At 35.4% G+C, this 27496-nt stretch overlaps 1 protein-coding gene across 1 annotated transcript in view; it reads right to left on the bottom strand.

Annotated features, from left to right (window-relative positions):
* Positions 1-7497: 7497 nt before the first annotated feature.
* LOC150108451 (uncharacterized) overlaps positions 7498-27496 on the bottom strand; it is an 89744-nt gene continuing 69745 nt past the window's right edge. Inside the window, exons 5-6 of the mRNA XM_090415852.1 lie at positions 23625-23695; positions 7498-8253 (exon numbers count right to left, since the gene is read on the bottom strand). Of these exons, the coding sequence (XP_090271978.1) occupies positions 8212-8253; positions 23625-23695 (113 nt within the window). The 3' untranslated portion in view covers positions 7498-8211. The remainder of the gene's footprint in view (positions 8254-23624; positions 23696-27496) is intronic.

Here is a 27496-nt window from a genome sequence, read left to right as displayed (position 1 = left end):
ACCACTTACCTTCATAATGTGATCCATATAGATAACGAATAACAGAGGGGATAATGTACATCCTTGTTTCACACCAGAATTCACATTAAACTATCTTTCTGTACTTCCTTCAATTCTAACTACTTGCTTGATATAATGTTCCATTGACACCATATAACTGTAGCTTATCGAATAGCTTTTCTCCTGGCACCTTGTCATATGCCTTTTCTAGATTGACAAAACTTAAACACAGATCTTTGCTATATTCTGATGCTTTCTCAACTATTTGTCGTAAAGTGAAGATCTGATCCTGACAGCCTCTATTTGGCTTGAATCCAGCTTGTTCTTCACCAAGCTTTTCTTCCACAATTCTTCTCAACCGTTTCTCATGTATACTTGCATAAATCTTACCAGGAACATTCAGTAGGGAAATACCTCTGTAATTCTCACATTGTTTTATTTCCCTTTTTATATATGGGTACTATGAGAGCTCTACTCCAATCATCGGGAATTCGTGCCTCTGTCCAGGCTTTGAACTATGTAGTGCAGCCACTGTAAGACTTTTATACCACCATTCTTCAGCATTTCTGGTCGAATATCATCTACTCCTGCTGCCTTTCCACATTTCAAGCCTTTGATGGCTTTTTCTACTTCAAGTATGGATATGTATTCCTGACTGTATGCCTGTTGAGTGTTTTTTACCACTGTACTGTCATCACTGCTTGTTTCATTTAGCAATTTTTCGAAGTAATCACTCCATACTTCCAGGATATCTTTTTTCTCCCGTTTTCATGTCACCTGTATAATCTCTAATTACTTTTACAGCATTCTTTTCTCCATTTCTAAGCTTCTTCAACAGCCTCCAGAATATTTTGCCACCTTCTTGATATTTATTTTCTATATTCTTGCCAAAGTCCTCCAATGACTTTTGTTTAGCTAGTTTTACACAGTGTTTAGCATTCTTGCATTTGTCTGTGTTTTCTAAGAGCACAATCTGACTCATTTCCAGGAACTTTTGATATGCTTTCTTCTTTTCCTTCACTGCCTCTTTAACTTCCTGTGTCCACCATTGAGTTCTAATTTTTCTATCCTTGCAAACAACCTCACCACATGGCTCTCTGGCAGAATCAATCAATGTTTTCTTCAGAGTTTGCCACTGAATCTCCAAGGTTTGATTCCTGTTCTCAAACTCTTTCATTTTTTCTTCAATAATCTTTGTGTATTTTAGTCTACAGCTCCCATCTGAGTGCTGCTCAACTTTTATTCGCTTTAAAACTTTCTTACATGTTATTCTTTTCAATATGAAATTCAATTTTATCCTGCTCAAGACTAAATAGTGATCACTTACAATTTCAAATCCTCTGTACACTCTGGTGTCCTGCACCAGGGAGAAAACATCACTATCAACAATAACATTGTCAATGAGACTTTTCTTATTCTTTGCCTCTTCTCTCCATGTGAATTTGTGCACATTTTTATGTTGAACATGGTGTTAGTAATAACCAGTCCATGTCCTGAGTAGAAATCCAACAGGTATTTGCCATTATTATTAGCTTTGCTCTTTTCTCCAAATTTTCCCAAAATATTTTTGTATGTCTGACAATCATTTACTACTCTGCTATTTAGATCCCCAACAAGGACCAACTTTTCCTTTTTCATTGTGTCAGTTGCTTTTTCTAAAGCCTCAAAAAATTCCTCCTCTTCTACCTTAGTAGAACCTTCTGTGGGACCATAGGCACAAATAAGTCTCATTGTCCAATTCCTCATTCTGATATTTGCCCACATCACTCAACACTGCCTGCCATTCAAGAAGATGAGCCTCGTATTTTGTGTTGAATACTATGGCTACTCCATTTCCTTGATTGTCATTGCCTGAATATAACATTTTGTATTTATTGCTCAGAAAGATCTCACCAGTTTTTGTCATTTTTGTTTCAGTCACCCCTATTATGTCGATCTGGTTCTTATCTAATTCCTCAGCTAGCTCCATTTCTTTGCCATTCAGGCTTGTTATGTTGATAGTACCAATCTTTAACTCTGGTGATGTTGAGTTAGGGTGCACTTTCAGATTTGTTCCAGTAGCTGACTTTTCGCTGTTAGCCCTAGTTCCCTGGCAAAAACAAGAGGGGGGGGCCTTGTTTAACTGGCAACGCCCCCAGCCAGACATCATGAAATTTTGTCATTTTGTATCATCATTTTGTACATTGGTTTAAGCCAATAAAAATACAATTTGGTCAGCTAAATCCCAAATTGTCAGCCCATCCTCATTCGTTCAGTATCCAGGTAGATACCAACAGGGTGCACCATGAGAAGGTGAGGATTGAACATTAGGTCAGAAGCCTTGGTTGGTTCTCTGCATTCCTTTGAAGGCTATGTGGAGGTCTCCTCTCAGTTATACAGCTTTGACTCTTAAGCACGCCATGATTGAAAGTTTTATTTTCCAGTTCTCTCTGGAAAAGTTACAGTTTGCTTTGGAAGCTTAACAGGATCTGTGAGAGATCAGTTATTAGTTTTTCTTTCCCTTGAAGTGAAATATTTAATATCTGTAGATGCTGGGAAACATCAGTGAAAAATGCTCTAATAACCACTGACTGTCTTCGAGATGAGGGGAAAATTTCTCCTTCTCTCTAAAAAATTGTTTGATTGGGTCTAACAACAAAAAAAAATATTGTTCAATACATTGCTAACTGAGAGCCACTTTACTATGCAAAACCACGGTACTGTAAAATTCGATGTAGCTTAAAATTTTTACAAGCGCTTTACATCGATTTTTACAGATAGAGGTCACGTAAAAAGTTTGGGTTGTAAAAATAAAATTATATAAAAGAACGTACATAATCCTAAGGAAAATATAACCTGCCCAAAAATGTAGTAAACAAGCAATGATTAGAGTTAGTAACAAAGGAAAATGCTGTGTCACTAGAAATTATAAAACCACAAGGGGTCGGTGCAGATCACACGAAGTTCCAGTGTCAGACTAATCGGATTTTTGTTATACACCAAGAGAAAAAAAGAACGGGTTGTCTTAACAGAAGATCAAGTAGTCGCGTCGATTTCTTCAGGGGTTTCAATCCTTCATGCAGTGTCCTGGAGAACATGAAATAAAAGCGCACTGAGCCGAACATCGATATAGGCAGTCGGAAATAGAGGACATGACTATACAGCTAGGGCACGTCGGATGTTGAGGAGAAAGGAACGCCGATCCAACCGAGGCTGTTTCGGTCTTGGATTTGGCTGTAGAAGATTACTGGAAGCTAATAATCGAGGAGCAGACTTCAGCGCATGGAGGAGAATGCATTGCCTTCTGAACGAGACTGTATAAGTTCCATGTGTTGGACCACCCCCCCCTCGTCCGAAGCCCAACAGCGACAAGTGAAACAAGACACTGCAGAGAGAGAGAGAGAGAGAGAAAATCTAAGTCCCAAGACAGAAGAAAAGTCTAGGACTCTAGTAAAATTTCTTGAAGTGCACGACCCAGAAGACAGAGCATATGCGAGTTTATTTATTCCAATTTTTTCCATGTTTCTTTTATGTAATATAGGATATAAAGATTAAAGGTAGAAATTAGAATAAAAATAAAAATGTAATATAGGAGAAATAATTTAGATGGACTGATAAGTTACAAGGTACTAGAAATAAGCAGTGTCTATAAGACAGTCCTTTGATTTGTTATTAATTAGTGTACAACGTGTGAGATAACTTGGCATAGCTAGCTAACCTCTTTGTGTGTAAATTAGAGTTTCAATAATTTGATTTAATAAGCAGAGAAGTAATTGTATTGTAAAGTTATTTACTATTGAAAAGGAAAATTTTGTTTCTTTATGCTAAAAGTTTAACGGATAGGTAGAGAGAGTAACCTCCCTATTGTTTAATTAATGTATTAATGTAAATAAATGTGTTTTGATTATACAATAACAAAGTGCTGCCTGATTTTTTAATTTACAATGCACTGTTCCCAAATAAACACGGACCTGAGGGCGGGAAACAAATAAAGCATTAAAAGCGTAGTTTAAGTACTTGAGAACCACGACTGTTTGTGGAAACTTTATTGAAGGAATATATGCTAGAAAGAGAGAGAGATCTACCGACCGTATTACTGAGTCTTATGCCAAGAAAACAATGCTGGTGGTGCAGTTGAAACAAAAATAAATTTTCCAGTATTCATAGGCATACATCAAGTAGTGCGAAAGGTGGAAATAATATTTTATATGAAAGAGAAAGGTCAATAAGGAATAAAGAGGGAGAATAATGTAAAAGCAAGGATAAAAGAATAAGTAAGAAATTACAAAAGCACACAGATATAAAGATTAAAGGTAGAAATTAGAATAAAGAAATTAAAGATTAAAGTAAAGAATGAAGTTTAAAGATTACATCACAAAAGTGTTAACAACGGAACCTACCACCAAGCGTTTACGGTACGTCATTAGGAATCTTGTCACAATTCACCTCATCGAGAAAGTCATTCAATTGTCGGTGTATTTTAGCACTTGAACAAATAAAATTGACAATTCTTAGAATTTTTGCTTTGGAAGCTTAACAGGGTGTGTGAGAGATCAGTTATTAGTTTTTCTTTCCCTTGAAGTGAAATATTTAATATCTGTAGATGCTGGAAAACATCAGTGAAAAATACCATGTCTAACAACCACTGACTGTCTTCGAGATGAAAGGAAAAGCAGGATATGATTCATCATTCTCAAGGAGCCCCATGAGTCGTTTAGTTTTACCCATCATAGCTGGAGCACCATCAGTTGCAATGCTGACAATTTTTTGCGTGATACCAAAGCTTTTGTAAGTGCAATATTCAGAGCTTCTTTGATGTTAGAGCCACACGTTGTATCTTTCAGCGCTACCAAGTCCAATAGCTCTTCCTTTTTGTCCAGATCATGAAATATAAAGCAGACAAATTTAACTTTTTAATTTGTGGTTTGTCCTGAAAATCTAGATTCATTCAAACCCAGACTAAACGCAGCAGTTTTTCAAGTCATGGTGTAAGTGATTTACAATGTCAGCACTGATAATGGAAATTCTCCTTTCAATTGTATGCCTGGAGACTGGCATCTGTTCAATCAGTTTCAGTAGTTTTTTTTATTATTATCCAGATATAAAACTGAAATTATTTGTGCAATATTCTTCTTGACAAATTTTCCTTCCGTGTACAGACATTTTGCCTGTGCAATATTAAACAATAAAATAAAACCAGCCTCTTTAGTAAACACAGACATCAATTTACTCTGACCATGGAGTTGTTCTTTCAAAGTTGAAAGTTTAGTTCGCCTCAGATCAGAGCCAACAGGAAATTCTTTACTAAAATTACTGGGATGTGTCATAATGACACTTGATATTGCTGGCTTTGAATTGCACAAGTGTTATTTGGCATATGGCACACATTGGTTTACTTTGTTGTTTCACAAAAAGAAACTCCTCTTCCCACTCTGGCCTAAAACTTCTGTGTTCCTCTTCATATTTACGTTTTTTATGCAACATTTCTAAGCACTTGCATAGCATCTGCATCTCCACCTCGCTATGCGCACACTCACTTACTCCTGTACTATTGCATTGGTCAAAGGCTGCAGCTCTTCTAAGTCTCACTGGAATTATTTTGGCTCCAAAAGGACACATAGTTGGCCACCCCTCTCTATAACTACATTATCTGCTGCCAAAAACTCCTTCCTTTTGTTTCTGATACTTCTAGCATTAGTGTATAAAAATTGCAACATTCTTTTAAGCCTCCAACAACATTTACTTCCTAAACTGACTATCTTATTCAACATTTTTGTGTGAGAGACTAGATTCTGCACTTGTCGGTCATTCTCACATTCATTTACCTCATGGGTGCCTACACACACTTGTTTGCATCCACCCTAATTTATTTAGTTTTCCTGACTTTACGTTTCCAATCCCACACACACACACACTCAGCGAACAAAGCTCTCTCTAGAAACCTAACTCCGAATCAATTTAAGTGCAATCCATCAGCACTATACAAATCTTTATGCCTATCAAATTCTACATCATTCCTTCTGCACAACTTGCGTATTGATTTATTAGTTATCATCATTCTCCTCAGTTCGCCTCTATCATAGTGTGGCAGCAGACTTACAAACTTCACCCTCTTGCTCTTCTTTTTCGCTTCTTCCAATAACTCTTTCAGATCTTTCTTCATGCAGTACTTCTCAGATCATTGGTTCTGGCCAAAATAATCAATTCTTTCACCTTCTCTTTCTGCATTCTGACAGCATTACTAATATTATTAATTTTCACCAGGGAAACAAGATTTTGTAGCACCTACATGAAGTAGTACTTCCCTTATCATAGAATCGCTAAAAAAAAAAATAATTATCTACTTACGCTCTTTCTCTCATTTATTCCTACAATTTTTTTTTGGTTTTGGACCTCTTGCTTTTTTCTGTTCTCAGTTAGACTAAATCTCTTACTGTTTCTGCAGCCTTTCAATCTCATGCTTTTGTCCTGTGAAGGACTACATGCAAGTGAGATAAAGTCTTCTACATTGTCCTGAACGTCTGGCACTGCAACTTTCACATACACTATCTTGCCACTACTTTCAGTCACCTCATTTATATTCTCTTTCCTGCATCTTTCACCAGTGTTTAAACCTGGAACTTCATTCACTCTAATACTTTCAGTTTCATGGCTTTTGGTACTAACTTCCTTTACTTCATTCTCTCACTTCTGACAACACTTGCATTTCTGGCTTATAAAACTTCTACAACATACGGTCTCTTCCAATTCCACTCTCATACTACAATCCATTTTCTCTTGGAAACAAATAGATAGTACACACTGCATTTCATAAAATCCCCCATGTCAAACCCCTGCACAACAATGTCTTGGCCACCATTGTTCTGGTTTGCATCAGCACCATGAATAACACAGTTTGTCTATCGCGCATGGTATAAATTATCAAAAACAAATACACACTCAACCACATAGTCATACATGTGAATACTACAATTAGTAATTATCAAAATATCATTAAATCAATATTGAAACAATGACTTAGCTGTGAGCTCGTGATCACTGGGTCCTTCCAGTATCATTAATCATGTAGTATTATCAGAGTATTCTGTACTTCTCCACGTTTCCTTGAGGATATGTATTAGGAATGTGATGATGTTAATTTAACACTAGTAAATATGATAAATTTATAAATATATCTATTGTCTCTCTCTCTCTCTTTTTTTTTCAACTTCCCAAGACTTAAAATAGCTGGTCATTTGTCCTCCATTATGAAGCTAAATGCAAATGTGGCCCACAAATTCAAAAAGGTTGTCAACTCCTGATTATAAATTTGAACTGACTATTTGCTGAAAATGTCAGAGTAAAGACATGTTCATCAGCAGGTGGTTAAATATACATGCTGTTTTGCAAAATGATATTTCTCAAGCAACTTCAAATTTTTTCCTAGATATAAAAAATCTAAGAAATTTTCTGCAAAAAAAAAATGGACAAAAAAATTTCTTCTTGTAATGTGACTGATGTTAATAAAGAGCCAAAACCTAAAATCTTTACACATTTATTTACTTTTTAAAAACTCATTATTAAATGTTCTCTAAAATATAAAACATAAAATGACAAAAGCTAAATTACTTGCACTCATGTGAGGAACTGTAATTAAGATTACCTTCAGGAGATTCATCTCAATCAGAATTTCTTCATGTATGGAGGTCATAAAACTTTCAAGCTGTGCCCAGTCATCTCCATTTTTTTTTCCTGCCTAGCTTTTCTTGCTCTAATGATGACTTCTCTATGTAATGTGTGAATAATTTTTATTACATTGTATATTTTTCTTCTTGTTATACATTGTATTATGATTAAACTTAGCTTTCTTTAATATGGAATTCCTAGTTTCTTTCATCAGTTAATGATGAAAGTTAGATATTATTTTGATATTAATCTTTTATTTTATGATCATCGTCTTAATGCAGCTAAAGAATTCTAGGCTGCTCATTCACTTCTGCCCAGTTCATTGGAAATATCACTGTTTGCTTGACTTGACTGTCCAATTAAGTGTAGTTACTGATTTTTTTTTTCAGTAGATATTTAATAGGCATGCTTTGGACATTATTCACTGTTCATCCACATACAGATGTACATATCTGGATATTCTCAGTCATATCCTCTACACTGCTAGTCTATTTCATTTAACATTCATTCTAATTAAGAATACAAATAGTTGCTATGAAAAATACATCCAAGAACTTTTTTTTGATGTTAAGAATTAGAGCGAAGGCTGTACCTACGAGATGCAAAATCCTGAAAGAAAAAAAAAAAAAATTAAAAGCTTACTTTATGCTTAAAACACTGAACTGAAAATTTTTATTTTGCGATGAAGTTAAATTACATGTTGATATGACATAAGAATCTACAGGATACATATATGCAAAATTGACTAAAAATTTAGTCTTCCACTTATTACTTGCAAGTGATTTTTTTTTTAAGAACCAGCAAAAAAGCAGCATATGTATACTAGAGTCCCACTTGCCTGAAGAACTGTTGGTCAATACAAGAAATGCTCTGATGGAATCTTTTGCCATGTTTGTCACTGAGAGCAAAGCTGAGAGGAAAGAAATTCAAATGCGAATGCAGAAGGTTTGCCTGTAACAAGTCTTCTAAAGGGATCTACAGAAGATTTGTTACAGGTCAAACCTTCTGCATTGCCTGCCTGTAACAAGTCTTCTAACTACTACGATAAAGAGCCAAGAGGTTATTTTTCCGGCGACATAAATTAAGGGGGATAGTAAATCCCGTATTATTTTACAGCCAGGTATGAAACTCGGAGATCGAAATCTAAGAGTTTTCTGCCAAAGAACTATCGGCGAGTCCAGGCATAAGTGATCAACTGGGTAGTACAACACTAGGGCAACTCGTTGCAAAGGTAGAGCAAGCTCCGTCGCTATCCTTACTATTTTCTCATAATGTAAAATGCAGCTCCTAGGAGATGTATTACTGTTTTACATTATGAAGAGAGGTCACTACCCAGACTAGTTTCGACCTTATTGAGGTCTCATCAGTGAGTAGGTAGACCTAGAATACCAAGGTTTAAGTGAACTGAACTTACATATACCCCTACTAACAAATTGCCAGACCGGTGTACCCATATATTTATATTACTACGATAAAGAGCCAATTTTTCCAGCGACATAAATTAAGTTAAGGGTTTTTTTTTTAAAAGGTGATTTTTTACCTTTTACTGATGTACCCATATATTATTATTACTACGATAAAGAGCCAAGAGGCTATTTTTACGGCGACATAAATTAAGTTAAGGGGGATAGTAAATCCCTAGTGTTGTACTACTCAGGTGATCACTTACGCCTGGACTCACCGATAGTTCTTCGGCAGAAAACTCTTAGATTTCGATGGATTTCAATCTCCGAGTCTCATACCCGGCTGTAAAATAATACGGGATTTACTATCCCCCTTAACTAAAGTCTTCTGTCGTTCAAAAACTGACATCGATCTAAGGCAATCTATTCTATTTTTTTTATCATTTAAGAAATCATCAAAAGAACCATCTTTCATAAACATAAAAACTGTAGGCCAATATCAATGCCTTCTTTAATTTTTACACCACTTATTCTTGAAAACTTATCCTTTAAATACCAGAAATCACATGCATTCTTATTTAAAATTTTAACAAAATCTGCCATTAAATTGAGTTTAACATGGAATGGTAGCAGAGAACTTTCTCTTGCTAACCTCAACACTAAACCACTAAAATATTGTTTTTTTTACCTGATAATGGCAGTCTTTAGCTAATCTAGCCTAATTGGAAAAAAAAGAAAAAAAAATTCACAAAGCCTAGCAGAATTTGTCCATTAAAAATGCCAATTTGTCCATTAAAAATGCCTGTATTCATCACAATTGATGTATTTAAGGAAAATGACATGTTCTCACATGATTTCTTCAGATGAGAAGATGTTATTGGGATACATGCATATTTTTATTTTTCCCTGTAGCACAGCTTTCATATAATGCTTTGATCATTTATAAACAAATTTTCATTCATTGGGGTTGTAGTTATCTTAGTAAATAAAAAAAAAATGTCTTCATTAATCCATCAACACTATTTCAAAATATATATATATCACTCACCAAAAAAATCTAAATTTTATTGATGCCTTCAAAAAAACATGATCTTCACATCCTCTTTTCAAAGAGGTTCCAATATTACAATCTAGATACTAAGATTTTATCTTGCGTTTTAGTTAGAGTTAGATCTCACAAGATTATTCAGCTCTTTTTACATACCACAAATAAGGTTCTTGGATAACTAGAATAGTTTAGAAGAATATGTTGCACTTTCAGGTCCATCTATAGTTTTTTTCATCCACAAAGTTTGGATATTTTATTACATGTTTAGAAGAAAAGTTAGCAATCATTTGCAGCTAGGTTCCCTCTATACACTGGGAAACACAGAGAGAGTGAGTTTTTTTTTTTTTTTATGAAAGTAAATGATATATATATAGTTATACATATATAGATATATATACAGTAAAACCCCGTTTTTACGTTTTCCTACCATATACGTCATTTTCCGTTGGTCCCGTTGTAAGGCCTATTCTTACAATATATTGTTTTCCCACCATTAACAACTTGAAGTGGATGTTATTTTCCGTGATTTGCGTTTTTTTCTTGGGTGGCAATACTGATTTTTGAATCAATTTCTGCAGAAATATGTGCATTTCTGTTCCCAGATGGTGTTGCTTTCGGCTGTAAGTTTTGTTTCCGCCATCATGGCGACTTGCACGCTTGAAGTAGTGATGAGCGATACCGTGATTTTTCAATCACAGTACGAATTGATATTGCAGAATTTCTGCTACGTAATTTAGCGTATGAAAGTTCTTTCAAGTTGCAGTGGTGGATTATCCATGTTAGTAACATGGGGGGAAAAAAAAAGAAATGTATTTCGGTAGTAGAAAAGATGGCAATTCTGCGACGTGCAGATTGGCATGCTGGAACACGCATGCATTTAGCAAAAGATCTTGGACTCTCCGTGTCCACTTTGAACACGATAGTAGAAAACAGGTCAAGCATTGAACTCAATGCAAAGCAATCTGGTGCTATGTCAATAAAAAAACAATTGACAATTAAAGATTTTTTAAATAGATAAATGTAAGTAATTCTAAATTCATTTATTTTCAGTTATTAAATTTTGTAATCGAGTATATAGACTCACATACTAGCAGTAAGTCATCTTTTAGCCTTTTTTTTTTTAAATGTTTTTTTTTTTTTTTCCATTTCCTGCCATTTACACTTTTTTCCATCAGTCCCCCTGAAAAGTGTAAAAAAGGGGTTTTACTGTATATGTTTTTTATTTAACTTGTTAAAATATACATTAGACGATAGGTAACAAGGACTATTTACATATTATAAGAGAAAGAAACATTTTCCTTTTGGGTATACAATAGAGAATGCAATAAATGAATTCAAAATTTACAGTTCAGTTTCAGTCTGAGTTATCTTTCAGATGAAGCATATTGTCGTCGTCAGTCCGGAAGAGGCTACCAGTTGGATTCCACTCCTCTATGAATTTCGCGACAGTTCTTGTTTCTTTGAAGTACTCAAGTTCCAATAAAAGCCTGCTTTTTAGTTTCCGATGGAGGATATACATGAGGGTTTGTGCAGTTTCAGTGATGGATGGGTGTTGGTTATTTCTTGTCTGTTTTAGGTAGAAGCTGTAGATGACGCTATGTATCTGCCTTAGTGCAGATGAAGAGGAAATTGCATGTTCTGTGTCTGTTTTCTTCTGTGTGGACTAAATTCCAGTAGTCTTCTTGGCTGTGTGTGTAATTACAGGTGCTAGAGGCAGTATTCAGGGCATGGGTGATTATCACTTTGTTTGCAGGACAGGTTAGATGTGTGTGTTCCAAGGTACCTGAAACGTCACAGAATAGACACAGATCCGTTTCTCTTAGCTGAAATTTGTAGAGCTTTGAAGGAGTTGGCAAGATGTTATGCCATAGTCTCCACTGTATGTCGGAATCTGGTTTGGCACACTTCGATTTATATGGAAGATCCCACTGAAAACTGAGTGGCATATGCAGCTGAGATGAGAGGGCTTGTAGATGAGAGGGTTAAGGATGAATATAAGAAGAGCGAGGTTGGAGACACTGACATGAGGAAGTAGTATATTTTCTTGTAGTTGGAGGGAAGAATTGGAAGTGAGGCTTCAGATTGTACAAGTGAAATATCGGCCCGAGCAGTTTCTAGAAGGAATACAGATTTCCTGAGGTGTAGCGATATCTGGATAGGCTTTTATAATGGAGACTTGCAGCTGTTGATATTGCTTTTCAGTTTTTGCGTTCTTCATTGGTAGGCTTGTGAATGCTTTCCACTTTAGGGTCTGGGTTAGGAGGTCCCCCCTGTGACTCTTATTCCTGCCCAGTTCCATGTAGGGAAAAGAAAGGGCTGGCCAGTTGTGAGACTTGTTATGTTTCTGTTCAAAAATAGTGTAAGCGATAAACAGATAGATAGATAGATATACATACATGATATGCCAGAAATGATCCTGATCTCACACTTTACAGTATGTATTGTACTTTGGGTTTACAGCATACTCGGCTTTAAAGTACAATACATACAATGTCTTGATCAGGGGTAGTGAATGCTTGTTTCACAAACGTATGTACAGTATGTATTGTACTTTGGGTTTACAGCATACTCGGCTTTAAAGTACAATACATACAATGTCTTGATCAGGGGTAGTGAATGCTTGTTTCACAAACGTCTCTTTGCCACCCATCCACACACACACACAGGAAAATTGGTGTTACAAGTTACAAAAAGTCCACATTCTCCAATCTTGGAACCCAAAACCCTTAACTTGTCCAAAAAGGGGAAAGATGCATGATGCCACATCATGCAACTTCAGACAGCAGTACAACAAATGAGCAGCTACACCAAAATGCTCTCCACAAAGTCATTTGAAATGCACAATGCTAATTAAGAGAAAATGCTAAATCACACTGGCATAAAATTGGACAGTCCACAGAACAATAAACACACATCTGCTTGGTCTTCATATTAATGCAAGCAAACAAAACATTAGACACATACATACATATATAACAGGATGTAATGGCATAATTAACTCAATACTACTGACTTCTGCTGAACAAAAGACATTTTTTTAAACTATGGTAGATTAAACAATATGAATGTAACCTTTTGCATTTGGCATTTACAATTATTAAAATCACCTACTTTGACTAAAGACTAATTTGTTACAAAGTAGCTTATAGTGCCAAGGCACTATTAAGCTACTTTATAATAGAAATTTGCTTTTATGTCATATGCTTTTTTTTTTGCAATATGTATCTTATTTTTCATTTAAAAAAATATTTTACCCATCTAATATCTATAATCACACCCACTGTAGGCTTTCAATGTTTCTAAATAGTTAATGGATGTTTCATAATCTCATAGATCCTGAGTTCTTTCTCTCACTTTAGCAACAGAAGTTACAAAAAGTCCACATTCTCCAATCTTGTAACCCAAAACCCTTAACTTGTCCAAATACTGACTAAATCGAGAAATGGCTTAAAGAAGCCCAGAAAAAATTCTGTAGTGGCCAAATCTTTTTGTGGACTTTTTTTTTCTGGCTGATTCCCAAGTTAATCAATCTTTGGTACAAGCAAGTAGGATTTTTATTTTTCCATCCTAATAATGGTTTTTAACCCTGCAACTCCAAAATATCAACTAACTCTCTCTCAGATCATAATATACCAGTTGATATACAAAATGATAGCAGCTGATTACTGTGAACTTGGCTTATAGTGATGGCTAAGAATACAGTTCAGATGTCTAATGATTTCCAAAAGTTAGTCAGGGCTAAAGAGTTTCACTTGCACTATTTGGGAAATAAAAGAGTGGGTGTGGAACAGGATTTATTTTATATCAATATATACACAGATTAAGGAATTCATTATGCACATATTCTCTACATTTCTCCTGGTAATTTATCTGTAGGTACATATGCCAATTTGCTTGCAGGTCGTTGCCATAACTGACTTTCAAGTAACTTGAATTCACAGACTGGTTGGATGGGAAGCTTAATTTTTCTGTCTTTGCAGACAATTCTCTATATTCATTTACTGAGGAAGAATGTACAGAACATTTATTCATTTAAAGAAAACATTTATCATTTATTATAAATAAATATTCTAGTTTGATTTTTCCTAAGGTTTCATTCTTGTTTTCAAAGTGCCTATTTTTCTCCAATAATTACTTTAATATTTCGCTGTATAATTAATATCTGCAAAACAAACTTTTTTTTTTGGTTTTGTTGATAAATACCCTATACACACTTACATGATGAACTGGTTTAAAGCAACATTAACAGTAATATTATAAGACTACTTGCACAATGACTTCATGTAATTTATACTTATCATTATACTGAAATATGCCTCACAATGACAAGTTAATGTAGAGCAGATACCCAGCAGGATTTTGGACTGCTTGTAAGCTTTTCTTTTTTCTCCAAATATCTTTGCAACATTTTCATAACCCTTGGATTCACTGCTTATCTAAGTCTCCAACTAGAAACATTTTTAATTAATAACAAACACACACACATTTAACTTTGCCTTCCTGACATTTTTGGATATACTGTATGATCCTATCAAAAGCACCCAGAAATTCATTTGTTTTCAGAAGTAAAAGAGCTGAAAGTGGCTAACTGCAATGTAGATAGCAGAAATTTTCAAAATCTGAATTGTACAATTTTGATTTATTGATTTATTTTTAACTTTGAAATTTTTCCACATCACTATTTGAAATAATTTTCCATTCCATAAATTACTCCACATTCAAGTATTAAATACTACCGCTACTTTTTTCTTTCCTATTGCTTACTCCCTAAATAAATCATCTCATATCTAGAAGAGTTAAGTGTTCTTTGTCTCAGTAACATTTATGTCATTCCATTGCTCCTTTTATTTCTTTCCTCCTGATGCTATATATATAAATGGTACTCACTTTCTGTTGAATTGAGGTTTTAGTAGATCTGTTTTGTAAATCTGTCATGGCTGCTATACATTTGAGTACTTCATATCACCATAATGAATATTTATTGTTTCAGCTGGTATAGATCCTTTTTTTGCTTGGTAAATCACATGAATACTTACTGAGTATATCTCGAAAGAGTAAAGCACAGAATTTGGCAGTCAATCTCTTTTGTAAAAAAACTGTCACAACATCAAACAATATCACGAAACTTACTTTCAGTATAGTATAGTTTGCATACTTGTAATTGAAGGAAGTACAGGAAGATGGTTTAATGTTAAATCTGGGGTGAGACAAGGATGTACATTATCTATATGGATCACATCATGAAGGAAAGTGGTATTAAACATGATATCAAAATTGGAGATGTTAATGTCAGCTCTTTGCTTTATGCGGATGATGTTATACTTCTAAATAAATCTGCTATAAGTCTGCAAGATTCTCTGACTAAATTGAATAACTGTTGTAATAGATATGGTATGAAGGTCAGCAATAAAAAGACAAAGCAATGAAAATAGGCAGAATCATCGAAAATATCAACTGTGTTGTGAATGGAGAACCAGTGGAACAAGTAAAACATTTCAGCTACTTAGGCACGATTAATACTGAAAATGGTAAATTAAATATAGAAATAGACAGCCGGATCAACAAAGCTGGTATGATAGGAAGTCAACTGAATAAATTCATATGGAATAAGAGAGAAATTAGTCGGAACACTAAATTAGCTGTATACAAGACAGTGTTCAAACCAGTTTTAACTTATGGATCTGAGAGCTGGGTCAGAAGTAAAACACTTGACCAAAGACTAGAGACCGCAGATATGAGAGTCCTGAGAAAGATTATAGGCATGAACAGATGGCATCAATGGCAATATCATATTAAAAACGAGGATATTAGGAAAGAACTTGACATTGTCAGCATCCAGGAATGCGTTAGCAGAGCTAATCTCAGGTGGTATGGTCACTTAAACAGAATGGGCGAAGAAAGATTAGCAAAACAAGTGTTCTCTGCCAGGTTGGCAGCAAAACGACCCAGAGGAAGACCAAGATATAGGTGGATTGATACGGTACAAAGTGTCTTAAACGATAGAAATATAAGATCTGATAATGTTGGAGTCTTGACAAGTAACAGACAGATTTGGAGAAAAATTGTAGATAGGAAGTTAATAATGATGTAATTTTTTTCATGTAGTCCTATCATGTCCTGTACACCTCTTGAGGGTACATGGCAGGAATTTGATGATGATAATAATATTGGAAATCAAAGAATTTCTGAGGTACTAATTGCATCAAAGATATCATGATCAGATTTGAAAAATAATTTTGCCACCTTGAAGAAAGGGACAAAATTATTAAAGAAATCAAGGATGCTAACAGTAGCTGACTAGTTTCATAATGGATTGAATGACTATAATCAGGACAGTCAACTAACATCAGGAGGGAAGACCAAAGAACCCCCCCATACAAATATGAAACCTTACTATACAGTAGAAATAAACTCAAGACAAAGCCTTTTTTGAAGAATCATCCACAACAAAAACCCAACCCCTCCCCAATCTCAACAAGAACAGCTGCAGAAGGTACCTAAAATATGAAAGACATTATTACTGTAACTCAACATCCAACCAGCCCATCAAATGAGTACACGGAAGAAACATCAAACAAGATGGCAGTTCTTCCAACATAAGTTTAATGTAGTGTTTATTATTATCCTAAGACTTCTACAGAGTCAAAGATGCATTGTGGGAGATCCCCCTGTCATACACACAGCTTATCATACTGTGCCTTAAATGTATTCATCTCTGTAGACACCACACCTCCATGCAAAACAACCTGCTTCTTATTTCTTTGCTCACACCCTCCTTATACAGCTAACAGGGATGACCTCGATCTCTCACCATTCTATCAAAAACCTCTTCACTGTTAATCTGATAAGAATCCCTTACCAACTTATACATTTCTATCATATCATTCCTCCTCCAATCCACCCTTGGATAGGAGGAGGAGGGTGATATGAAAGAAACTTTGTAAATTGCATCTTTTCAATCTTTCTTCACTCAACATTCCAGAGACCAGAAAACACCTTAGTCAATGCCTCTTCATCTTTTTAAAAACCAGGCGACCAAATCTGCACACAGTAGTCTATATATGGCCTAAAGGCTTCATACAATGGAACCGAAATCTCCTTACAAGTTGGTGTCCTCTACATCATTGCCAGAATTTGTGTTGTCCATGCAATTTTAGAAATCTGTCCTCTAAATTTTAATCCCTTTTCACCATCACACCTAGATCTATTATTTCCTTCACCTCCTACAATATATCCCCTCACCAAGTGTATAATCTGTATCCCATCTTTGTTTTTCAAATTTTAAATCCTCACACTTTGCAACATTGAATTGGCAATCACACTCCCATATAGCTTTTACTAAAATGCATTACTATGAAGGGTGCATAATATATTCCAACTCAGAAAGTTCTCTTTAGGCAATAGTGCTCAGAAACATGCAGTGCTGTCTTGAATCCAACACTGCCTCTTTCAGTTATGGAAACCTATCCACTCAGTCTGTTCAAGTCCTCTTCTAAAGCCACAACATCTGCTCTACATCTCATAGTTCCTCCCAACTTTGCATCATCTGCAAACAACTGAATATTCCTGATTCAAACCTTCCCAAATATCATTAACACAGGTTAAACAGCAATGGTCCTAAAATAGACCCTAGAGGCACACCACGAGTGACTTTCTTCTTTTGGGATATTGCTCTCCCATACTCAACTTGCTGATACCTGTCAAATACCCAATCTCCAATTCAATCACCTGTCACCTAATTGTAACAAGTAAGCATATTACTAAACCATGATCTTCCTTTAGAAAATTCATGCTGTTAATCATGAATTGACAGCATAAATTCTGCCATTGAACGTGCTGTGCCAAACATGCAGCTTGTGACATACCGTCACAAGGGAAGCACACCGAACAGCACAGGCCATGAATGCATAATGGAAGTGAATAAAAATATGTTATTTATGCTTATGTCACTTTTCTCCTTCTTACACAGACAGAAAAATCACTACATCTACATTCATCACATCACACAACACCCCTGGTGGTGGATTTTGGACTCTTCCCCCCCCCCCAATATCACTTTTGCATAATATTTTCTTGCAAAGTTTCATAGCTGGATCACTGGGTGGTGCTCCATAAGGCCTTAAACAGGAATACTTTAATTTTGATCACCCTGTGCCTAAGACTTGCACTACGTGGGGGGGGGGGGGGGGGTGTCAGTTAGACTAGTACTACTTGCAGGCGCAAACTTGACTTACTTGTCTGTTTGTTTGCTTGGGAAATGGATTAAAACCAGGTCATCATCATCATCATCATCATCAAATTCCTGCCATGTACCCTCAAGGGGTGTACAGGATATGACAGTACTACATGGAAAAATTACATCATTACTAACTTCCTATCAACAATTTTCCTCCAAATCAGTCTGTTACTTGTCAAGACTCCAACATTATCAGATCTTACATTTCTATCGTCTAAGGCACTTTGTACCGTATCAATCCACCTATATCTTGGTCTTCCTCTGGGTCGTTTTCCTGCCAACCTGGCAGAGAACACTTGTTTTGCTAATCTTTCCTCTCCCATTCTATTTAAGTGACCATACCATCTGAGATTAGCTCTGCTAACGCATTCCTGGATGCTGACAATGTCAAGTTCTTTCCTAATATCCTCATTTTTAATATGATATTGCCATTGATGCCATCTGTTCACGCCTCTAATCTTTCTCAGGACTCTCATATCTGCGGTCTCTAGTCTTTGGTCAAGTGTTTTACTTCTGACCCAGCTCTCAGATCCATAAGTTAAAATTGGTTTGAACACTGTCTTGTATGTAGCTAACTTAGTGTTCCGACTAATTTCTTTCTTATTCCATATGAATTTATTCAATTGACTTCCCACCATACCAGCTTTGCTGATTCTGTTGTCTATTTCTATATTTAGTTTACCATCTTCAGTAAAAATTGTGCCTAAGTAGCTGAAATGTTTTACTTGTTCCACAGGTTCTCCATTCACAACACAGTTGACATTTTCAATGATTCTGCCTATTTTCATTGTCTTTGTCTTTTTATTGCTGACCTTCATACCATATCTATTACAACAGCTATTCAATTTAGTCAGAGAATCTTGCAGACTTGTAGCGGATTTATTTAGAAGTATAACATCATCCGCATAAAGCAAAGAGCTGACATTAGCATCTCCAATTTTGATATCAGGTTTAATACCACATTCCTTCATAATGTGATCCATATAGATAATGAATAACAGAGGGGATAATGTACATCCTTGTCTCACACCAGATTTAACATTAAACCATCTTCCTGTACTTCCTTCAATTCTAACTGCTGACTCACAACTCAAATAAAGACTAAGTATTGCTTGATATAATGCCCCATTGACACCATATAACTGCAGCGTATTGAATAGCTTCTCTCTTGGCACCTTGTCATATGCCTTTTCCAAATCGACAAAACTTAAATACAGATCTTTGTTATATTCCCATGCTTTCTCGACTATTTGTCGTAAAGTGAAGATCTGATCCTGACAGCCTCTATTTGGCCTGAATCCAGCTTGTTCTTCACCAAGCTTTTCTTCAACAATTCTTCTCAACCGTTTCTCAAGTATACTTGCATAGATCTTACCAGGAACACTCAGTAGGGAAATACCTCTGTAATTCTCACATTCAGTTTTATTTCCCTTTTTATATATGGGTACTATGAGAGCTCTACTCCAATCATCGGGAATTCGTCCCTCTGTCCAGGCTTTCTGAACTATGCAGTGCAGCCACTGTAAGACTCTTATACCACCATACTTCAGCATTTCTGGTCGAATATCATCTACTCCTGCTGCCTTTCCACATTTCAAGCCTTTGATGGCTTTTTCTACTTCAAGTATGGATATGTATTCCTGACTGCATGCCTGGTCAGTGTTTTTTATCACTGTGCTGTCATCACTGCTCGTTTCATTTAGCAGTTTTTCAAAGTAATTACTCCATACTTCAAGGATATCTTTTTCTCCTGTTTTCATTTCACCTTTATCATCTCTAATTCCTTTTACAGCGCTCTTTCCTCCATTCCTAAGCTTCTTCAACAACCTCCAGAATATTTTGCCACCTTCTTGATATTTATTTTCTATATTCTTGCCAAAGTCCTCCCATGACTTTTGTTTAGCTAGTTTTACACACTGTTTAGCTTTCTTACATTTGTCTCTGTATTCTGTAAGAGTAAAAGCTGACTTATTAGCCAGGAACTTTTGATATGCTTTCTTCTTTTCCTTCACTGCCTCTTTAACTTCCTGTGTCCACCAGGGAGTTCTGATTTCTTTATCCTTGCACACAACCTCACCACATGCCTCTCTGGCAGAATCAATCAATGTTTCCTTCAGAGTTTGCTACTGAATCTCCAAGGTTTGATTCCTGTTCTCAAACTCTTTCATTTTCTTTTCAATAATATTTCTGTATTTTAGTCTACAGTTCACATCTGAGAGCTGCTCAACTTTTATTCGCTTTAAAACTTTCTTACATGTTATTCTTTTCAATATGAAATTCAATTTTATCCTGCTCAGGACTAAATAGTGATCACTTCCAATTTCAAATCCTCTGTACACTCTGGTGTCCTGCACCAGGGAGAAAACATCACTATCAACAATAACATAGTCAATGAGACTTTTCTTATTCCTAGCCTCTTCTCTCCATGTGAATTTGTGCACATTTTTATGTTGGAACATGGTGTTAGTAATAACCAGTCCATGTCCTGAGCAGAAATCCAACAGATATTTGCCATTATTATTAGCTTTGCTCTTTTCTCCAAATTTTCCCAAAATATTTTTGTATGTCTCACAATCATTTCCTACTCTACTATTTAGATCCCCAACAAGGACCAACTTTTCCTTTTTCATTGTGTCAGTTGCTTTTTCTAAAGCCTCAAAAAATTCCTCCACTTCTACCTTAGTAGAACCTTCTGTGGGACCATAGGCACAAATAAGTCTCATTGTCCAGTTCCCCATTCTCATATTTGCCCACATTACTCTACTTGAGACTGACTGCCATTCAAGAAGATTAGCCTCGTATTTTGTGTTGAATACTATGGCTACTCCTTCTTTTCCTTGATTGTCATTGCCTGAATATAACATTTTGTATTTATTGCTCAGAAAGATCTCACCAGTTTTGGTCTTTTTTGTTTCAGTCACCCCTATTATGTCGATCTGGTACTTATCTAATTCCTCAGCTAGCTCCATTTCTTTGCCATTCAGGCTTCTTACGTTGATAGTACCGATCTTTAACTCTGGTGATGTTGAGTTGGGGTTTGTTTTCAGATTTGTTCCAGTAGCTGACTTTTCGCTGTTCGCCCTGGTTCCCTGGCGAAAACAACGGGGGCCTTGTTTAACCGGGCGACGCCCCAGCCGGCATGAAATTTTGTCATGTTGTACCATCATATTTTATTTCGGTTTAACCAATAAGAATACAATTTGGTCGGCTAAATCCCAAATTGCGAGCCCATCCTCGTTCGTTCAGTATCAAAGTAGATACCCAACAGGGTGCACCACGAGAAGGTGAGGATTGGACATTAGGTCAGAAGCCCTGGTCGGTTCTCCGCATTCCTTTAAAGGCTATGTGGAGGTCTCCTCTCAGTTATACAGCTTTGACCCTTAAGCACCCACCAGGTTTATATTTAAAATAGCTTGGTATCTTTAATGCATATTATACCCAAGTTAAAAAACTTTCTACATATATATATATAATACTGATGATGAACTCGATATTAAAGGCTGAAACATCAAGTGTTATTTTATTTTAAAATCAAAGCAAGTGCTCTAATATGGTAGTTTGGCTCCATAATTCTATCCAATGAATGCTGATCATGTAACCTGTAACCATGTAGAAAAGAATTCTCTTATCAACTTGTAGGTGTCTATTGTATCTCCTCTTCTCAGTGTTTGAGAAGAGGAGATACAACTTGTTCCTCATATACACAATTCCATAGGCCACATATCATTTCAGTTCTTTGTTTCTTTATTTTTTATTTTTTTTGATTACCACATTCTCAGAATCCAGGTGACTGTATCTGTGCACCATGATGTTATTGTAATTTATCAAAGATATGCAAGGTGAGAGAATAACTTCTTTCTACAAATTAGCGTTCTCTTCAGCATTGCAGTCATCATCTTAGAAATATAAACTAACTGTCTACTATCACCCCCAAAGTGTTAATCTATATTAACTTACAAACTAATTCTGCCTATAATGTCCTCAGTCTAAAATGCATGCCTTGTATTTGGAAACATTCAACTGACATTTTTTCATGAAACTGGTCTATTCAAATTAGCCTGCAGGTGATAAAGGACAGAAGCTGTATCAGTTGTCTCATATCACCCTAACTTTGCACCATCAGTAAATGACTGGGCATTATCTCCACACCATTCTCAATATTATTAACACTCCTACCGGCTGAGGTGGATAAATAGTGAGACCGAATTGCACTTCTTATCCATGTTATTCAATAGGTTTACAGAATTGTATCCAGATTTAGCTGGACATCTACAGACGCCCTGGCCGGTTGGGGGATTAATATACAAGATAAACAGTGGTCCAAGCACAGAGCTCTGTAAAGAGGTATCAGAAAGTGGTGTTTGAAGGTGCAGAAGTCCATACCATAAGACTATTTTTGCATATAATCCCTTTGAGTTTAACTATCTTTCCATGTGGAATCCTGTCAAATGCCTTGACAAACAACCAGATTGCTAAAGCACCTTCCTTTGACAAAGCCATGCTATCTCATGTAAAGGACATTAGTGCCATGTATCCTTTCAATGCATGTGAAACCATCCTTTCAAGTCTATGATACTTCAGAGACATTGAGTGCTTTATAACTTGTTGTACCAGTCCTAGCTTTGCCCTTATATATTGGAATTATCTTGCCTTCCTTCCACTCATTAGAGTGGAAGGAAGGCAAGATTGTCTCTTTAAATTGTCTCAGTAAATGAAATGAAATACTGATGAAATGTTATGTTATGATAAGCCACTAAACCTTCAAAGTAATGTATGCTCAGGTTTGGTCAGCGAGGTTTCCTGGATATGAGGAATGGTAGAAACGACAGGAAATATGACAAACATGAAATACTAAGAGGATTTCATAATATATATATATATATATATATATATATATATGCAGAAGAAATTTTTCAATATGTGGCAGGAGGGCAGAAAACAATCTTATTCAATTTCAGGTCATTCCTGAATAAGAGCACAATCATCAAGGATGTGAGGATCCCCCCCCCCCCCCGAGAGAGAGTGGGAATTAATGGAATATATTATCAGAGGGGATTGTGACTGTGCTGTCACTGAATGAACAACAGTAAGAAGAGATATGACATATGAATGAATAATGGGTGGTATGACCCCCTCTATGATGGCTCTTAGGACTACATGGAGATGCCTAGAAGAATGATTATAATAATGATATGAATAAAATTAAAAGGTTTCCTTGGAGATTCATCATACTGTACTAAAATAGAACATAGTTTGTGGGATTTCCTGAGATGCAGAATTATATACATATTACCTCAATTTCCATATGGTTATGTATATATTTTTTTCTTCTTTGCAGCTTCTTTGATTCAGCTTTCAGAACCCCTAAAATTAAGAATATAAAAAATAAATTCATAAAAATTAATAAATAAAGCAAATTTTAACATCAAATGCTCATATAATGATTGTTAAGAACCAAGAATTTGATATTCAGTTTAAACGGACTGGGCATTTAAAAGAAATTCTTCTGTTCTGATTTTCCATTTTTATTTTTATGCCTCTCCAAAGTATCCCTTACAAATTTCTAGAGAACACCCTGAAAGTTGTGTCATAGTAGTTGGCAGGTGCACAAGGAAAGTTTTTGCTTGGAGAGTGGTGAATGAGTTCAAAAAAGTATGATAGGAGTATGTGAATAACTTAATGTTGGCCTCCCACAATGAGCCTTCAGAAACTCCTTGGCAATGCCCATATAATAATAATTTTTTTATTAAAATTATGATTATATATGATACATACTTGGATTACATATTTTTTAAAATTCAATCCTTTATTATTAAAATTATGATTACATATTGTAATTATGTATTTACAACACATATGATTTACATATTTACAACACATGTACGATAGTTTTGTTTTTTTTGAACAATGAAATTCATACAAATTTTTCTTCTTTTTTTTCCTGTATAATGTATTAATAATAGTTACTGAAGTTGGTAATTTATAGTTGTGGTTGAATAATATTGCATTTTTAATAGCATTTATACAATAACAATGAATTATATATATTTATTTACAGTTTTTGATTTAATGTATTTAAGCACTGTAACTATAGCACTTAAATGTAACATATGAATTTTTTTTTCCTCCTCTTTGTCGATCTCGGTTTAGATGTAATTTCCCAGCTTGCATCCTCGAAGTTTGTTTTTTTTTTTATTAAGCTTATCTGAGGATGATACCAGTTAGTTATTGTTTATTGGTTTGATTGCTGTGTTGGAAGTAGGCTAATGTTTGATAGGTCTGATATCCGCTACAGCTGTAGGTTGAGAAATTCGTTCGTGCACACACAATAAATTGGAATGTCATGACATGACGTTGAAATGGAAAGCCTAAACGAATATATTGTGTTTCATTAAGTTTGTAAGGTGTGTGTGTGTTTCTCGTTCATAGTTTGTCCTTGGGGCTCTTTTCAGGCTATTGTAGTTTGTAAGGTTCCTGAATTCAAAAGGTAGTTTATTTAGCATGTCTGGGATGTAGAAGCATCAAGTGGCCTTTCCATAGTGATTATTATATGTATATGTGATATAATTAGTTGTCTGAGGTCTTGTTATACGGTATGCATTTCTGGTTGTCCTGTAGTTGGCATCGAAATAATGTTTTAGCATAGCTGCATAGTGACATAAGTGTTTTGCTGTCAGTATTTTGTGTTCTAACATTGCAGTGTCTCTCTTTGTTCCCAAAAGATCAGTTTTATCATTTTGTACTGTAATAATGACATTAATCTGTTTAGTTTGTAGTGCACAGAAAGCATACATTGTTATAGTGTATATTAGTATATTTTGGCATAGCGCTTTGTATATTAATGTTTTCAGGCATGTGGGAACTATGTCTTTTAACTTGTAAAGTTTGCCAGTTATTGTTCGGAGTTTGTTTTGTAGATGGTTTATGTGGCTATTCCAGTTCATATCTGTATCGAAATAAATCCCTAGGTATCTTATTGTTTCAGCCTGAGTGATGGTACTGGTTTTACTGTTCTGTGTGTGTTTTTTTTTATGTTGGAGAGTGGATGTTGGATGGTTTATATATATATGTTATCAACTGGTTGAGTCGGTGGATTTCTGAATATAACTAATTTTGTCTTTTCTGAGTTTAGGTGTATGGAGTTTTTGGTAAGCCAGTCAATGAGCAGATTTATGTCATGCTGCATATTTGTTTGGGCTATGCTTGCATTATTATGGATGGATATTATAGCTGTATCATCTGCATATTGAAAGATCTTGCCTTTGACAGAGCTGGTTAATATTGTGTATATAAATGTTGAATAGAGTTGGGCACTCTCTGCAGCACTCCACAGGTTACTGGTAGCTCTCTACTTCGGTTTGACCCGATATATGTGATATGTTTTCTATTTTGAAAACAGCTTATAAACCACTTGTGCAGAGGCCCATCTATTCCAACATGTCTCAGTTTTCTAATAAGGCTTGATGTGTGAGTGTGTCAAATGCTTTAGTCAAATCGATAAAAACTACCATGGTAATTTTGTTTTCATCTAAGGCGGTATTAATTACGTCCATAAAGTCTTCCAAGAGAGATATTGTTCCCTTATTTTTCTGGAAACCGTATTGTGTTTTGGGGATAATATGAAAGTCCTATGTATATGTTGCGAGTTTCCTTGGTACGATCTGCTCCATAATTTGATTGATAATTGGTAGTGTTGCTATGGGCCTGTAATTACTGATTAAATTTCTTTTTCCATGTTTGTATATGGGTATGATTATGGCAGTCTTTAACATACTTGGTATTTGTCTGGTTTTAAATATTTTATTTATTAATTTTAGTAGGATAGGGCCTAGGCTAATTGCATGTTGCTTGATATCCTTAGGTCTTATATCATCAATTCCTGGGCCTTTGTTTGGTTTAGTTTGATTTGATGTATTACAGAGAGAAGCAGAACTTCTCTCTGTATTACAGAGAGAAGTTCTGCTTCTTTTATGGTTGAAAACCGTAATGTTTGTTTTGATTGCGGTTCAAGTGGGGGGGATCACGTTTTGTGATTGGAGGGACATTTCTGTGTGGTTCTTGGATGGAGTAGTAATAATAACTGTCGTGAAGGTTATTATCCAGACTGATTTCAATCTTTACTGATATCTCCACCAGTTTAGCCCCCACTGTGAACTTGCTATAATTTTTTATCTTTATATAATTATGTTTTTTTTACAAAAATATAATCTACATACCACCTTTACACCATATTTGTCAGCCTGGTTAGCATACCCGCTCTCCAAACAACAGGCTGCAAGTTCAAATCCTGCCATGGAGATGAATGTTTGTGATTGTTTTTAGGTGGGAGATGAATGTCATTGCTTGGTGTCAGATCATCACCCTGCTTATTAAAGATCTGAGGTGGCCTGATAAAAGTTCCATGTTTGATCTCTAGAGCAGAGTTTCCAGACTATGTAAAAAATAGATTGAAAGTGATGTTGATAAGAAAGATTCCAGTAATTGGACCACATGTTTATTAAGTTAAATCAGTGGTCTCCAAACTTTTCGCCATGAGGGCTACATTGGGTACTTCAGCACTGTTCAGCAGGCCGTAGTAAAAAAAAAACTCTAGAACCTAGATATGAGTTTTATTGAAAGCAGATAAAAACTGATTACAGATCATGTGAGATTAAATTATCGTATATTAATGACAACGAACACTATCAGAAAATTCTCATATTTTTATCACAAATTATAATAAAACCATTAATGTGAATGATGTAACTGTGTTTGTGTTTTTATAATCTTATTAAACTCAGGTTCAAATTTTGAAGTGCTAATTACAAGTAGCGATTTCAAATGTTCATCAGATAAATTTGCCCTGTATTTTGACTTGATATATTTCATTCGGGAAAAAGTTTGTTCGCAAAGATACGTTGTCCCAAAAATAGAGATAAATTTACAAGCAAATTTCTTCAAATTTGCTTGTAAAATTTTATAAAATTCAAATTTTTTTTCTTCGTTAGTCCATTTTAACTGACCTTTTACAGTCAGAAAGACTAACTTGGATTACGGTTACTTTTTCCTATTTGGGAATATATTTTGAACACAATTTTAATTAATACATTTGAAATCTATCAACACCCGTGTTTTTTTTTGTGGATTCTTATTGAAAATTAGTCTGACTGGTGGGCCGTAGTTTGG

The sequence above is a fragment of the Typopeltis vanoorti genome, chromosome 3, assembly GCF_054136105.1.
Source record: "Typopeltis vanoorti isolate ZY-2024b chromosome 3, IOZ_Tvanoo_1.0, whole genome shotgun sequence".
NCBI lineage: Eukaryota > Metazoa > Arthropoda > Arachnida > Uropygi > Thelyphonidae > Typopeltis > Typopeltis vanoorti.
This window is presented reverse-complemented; position numbering and strand designations above follow the sequence as displayed.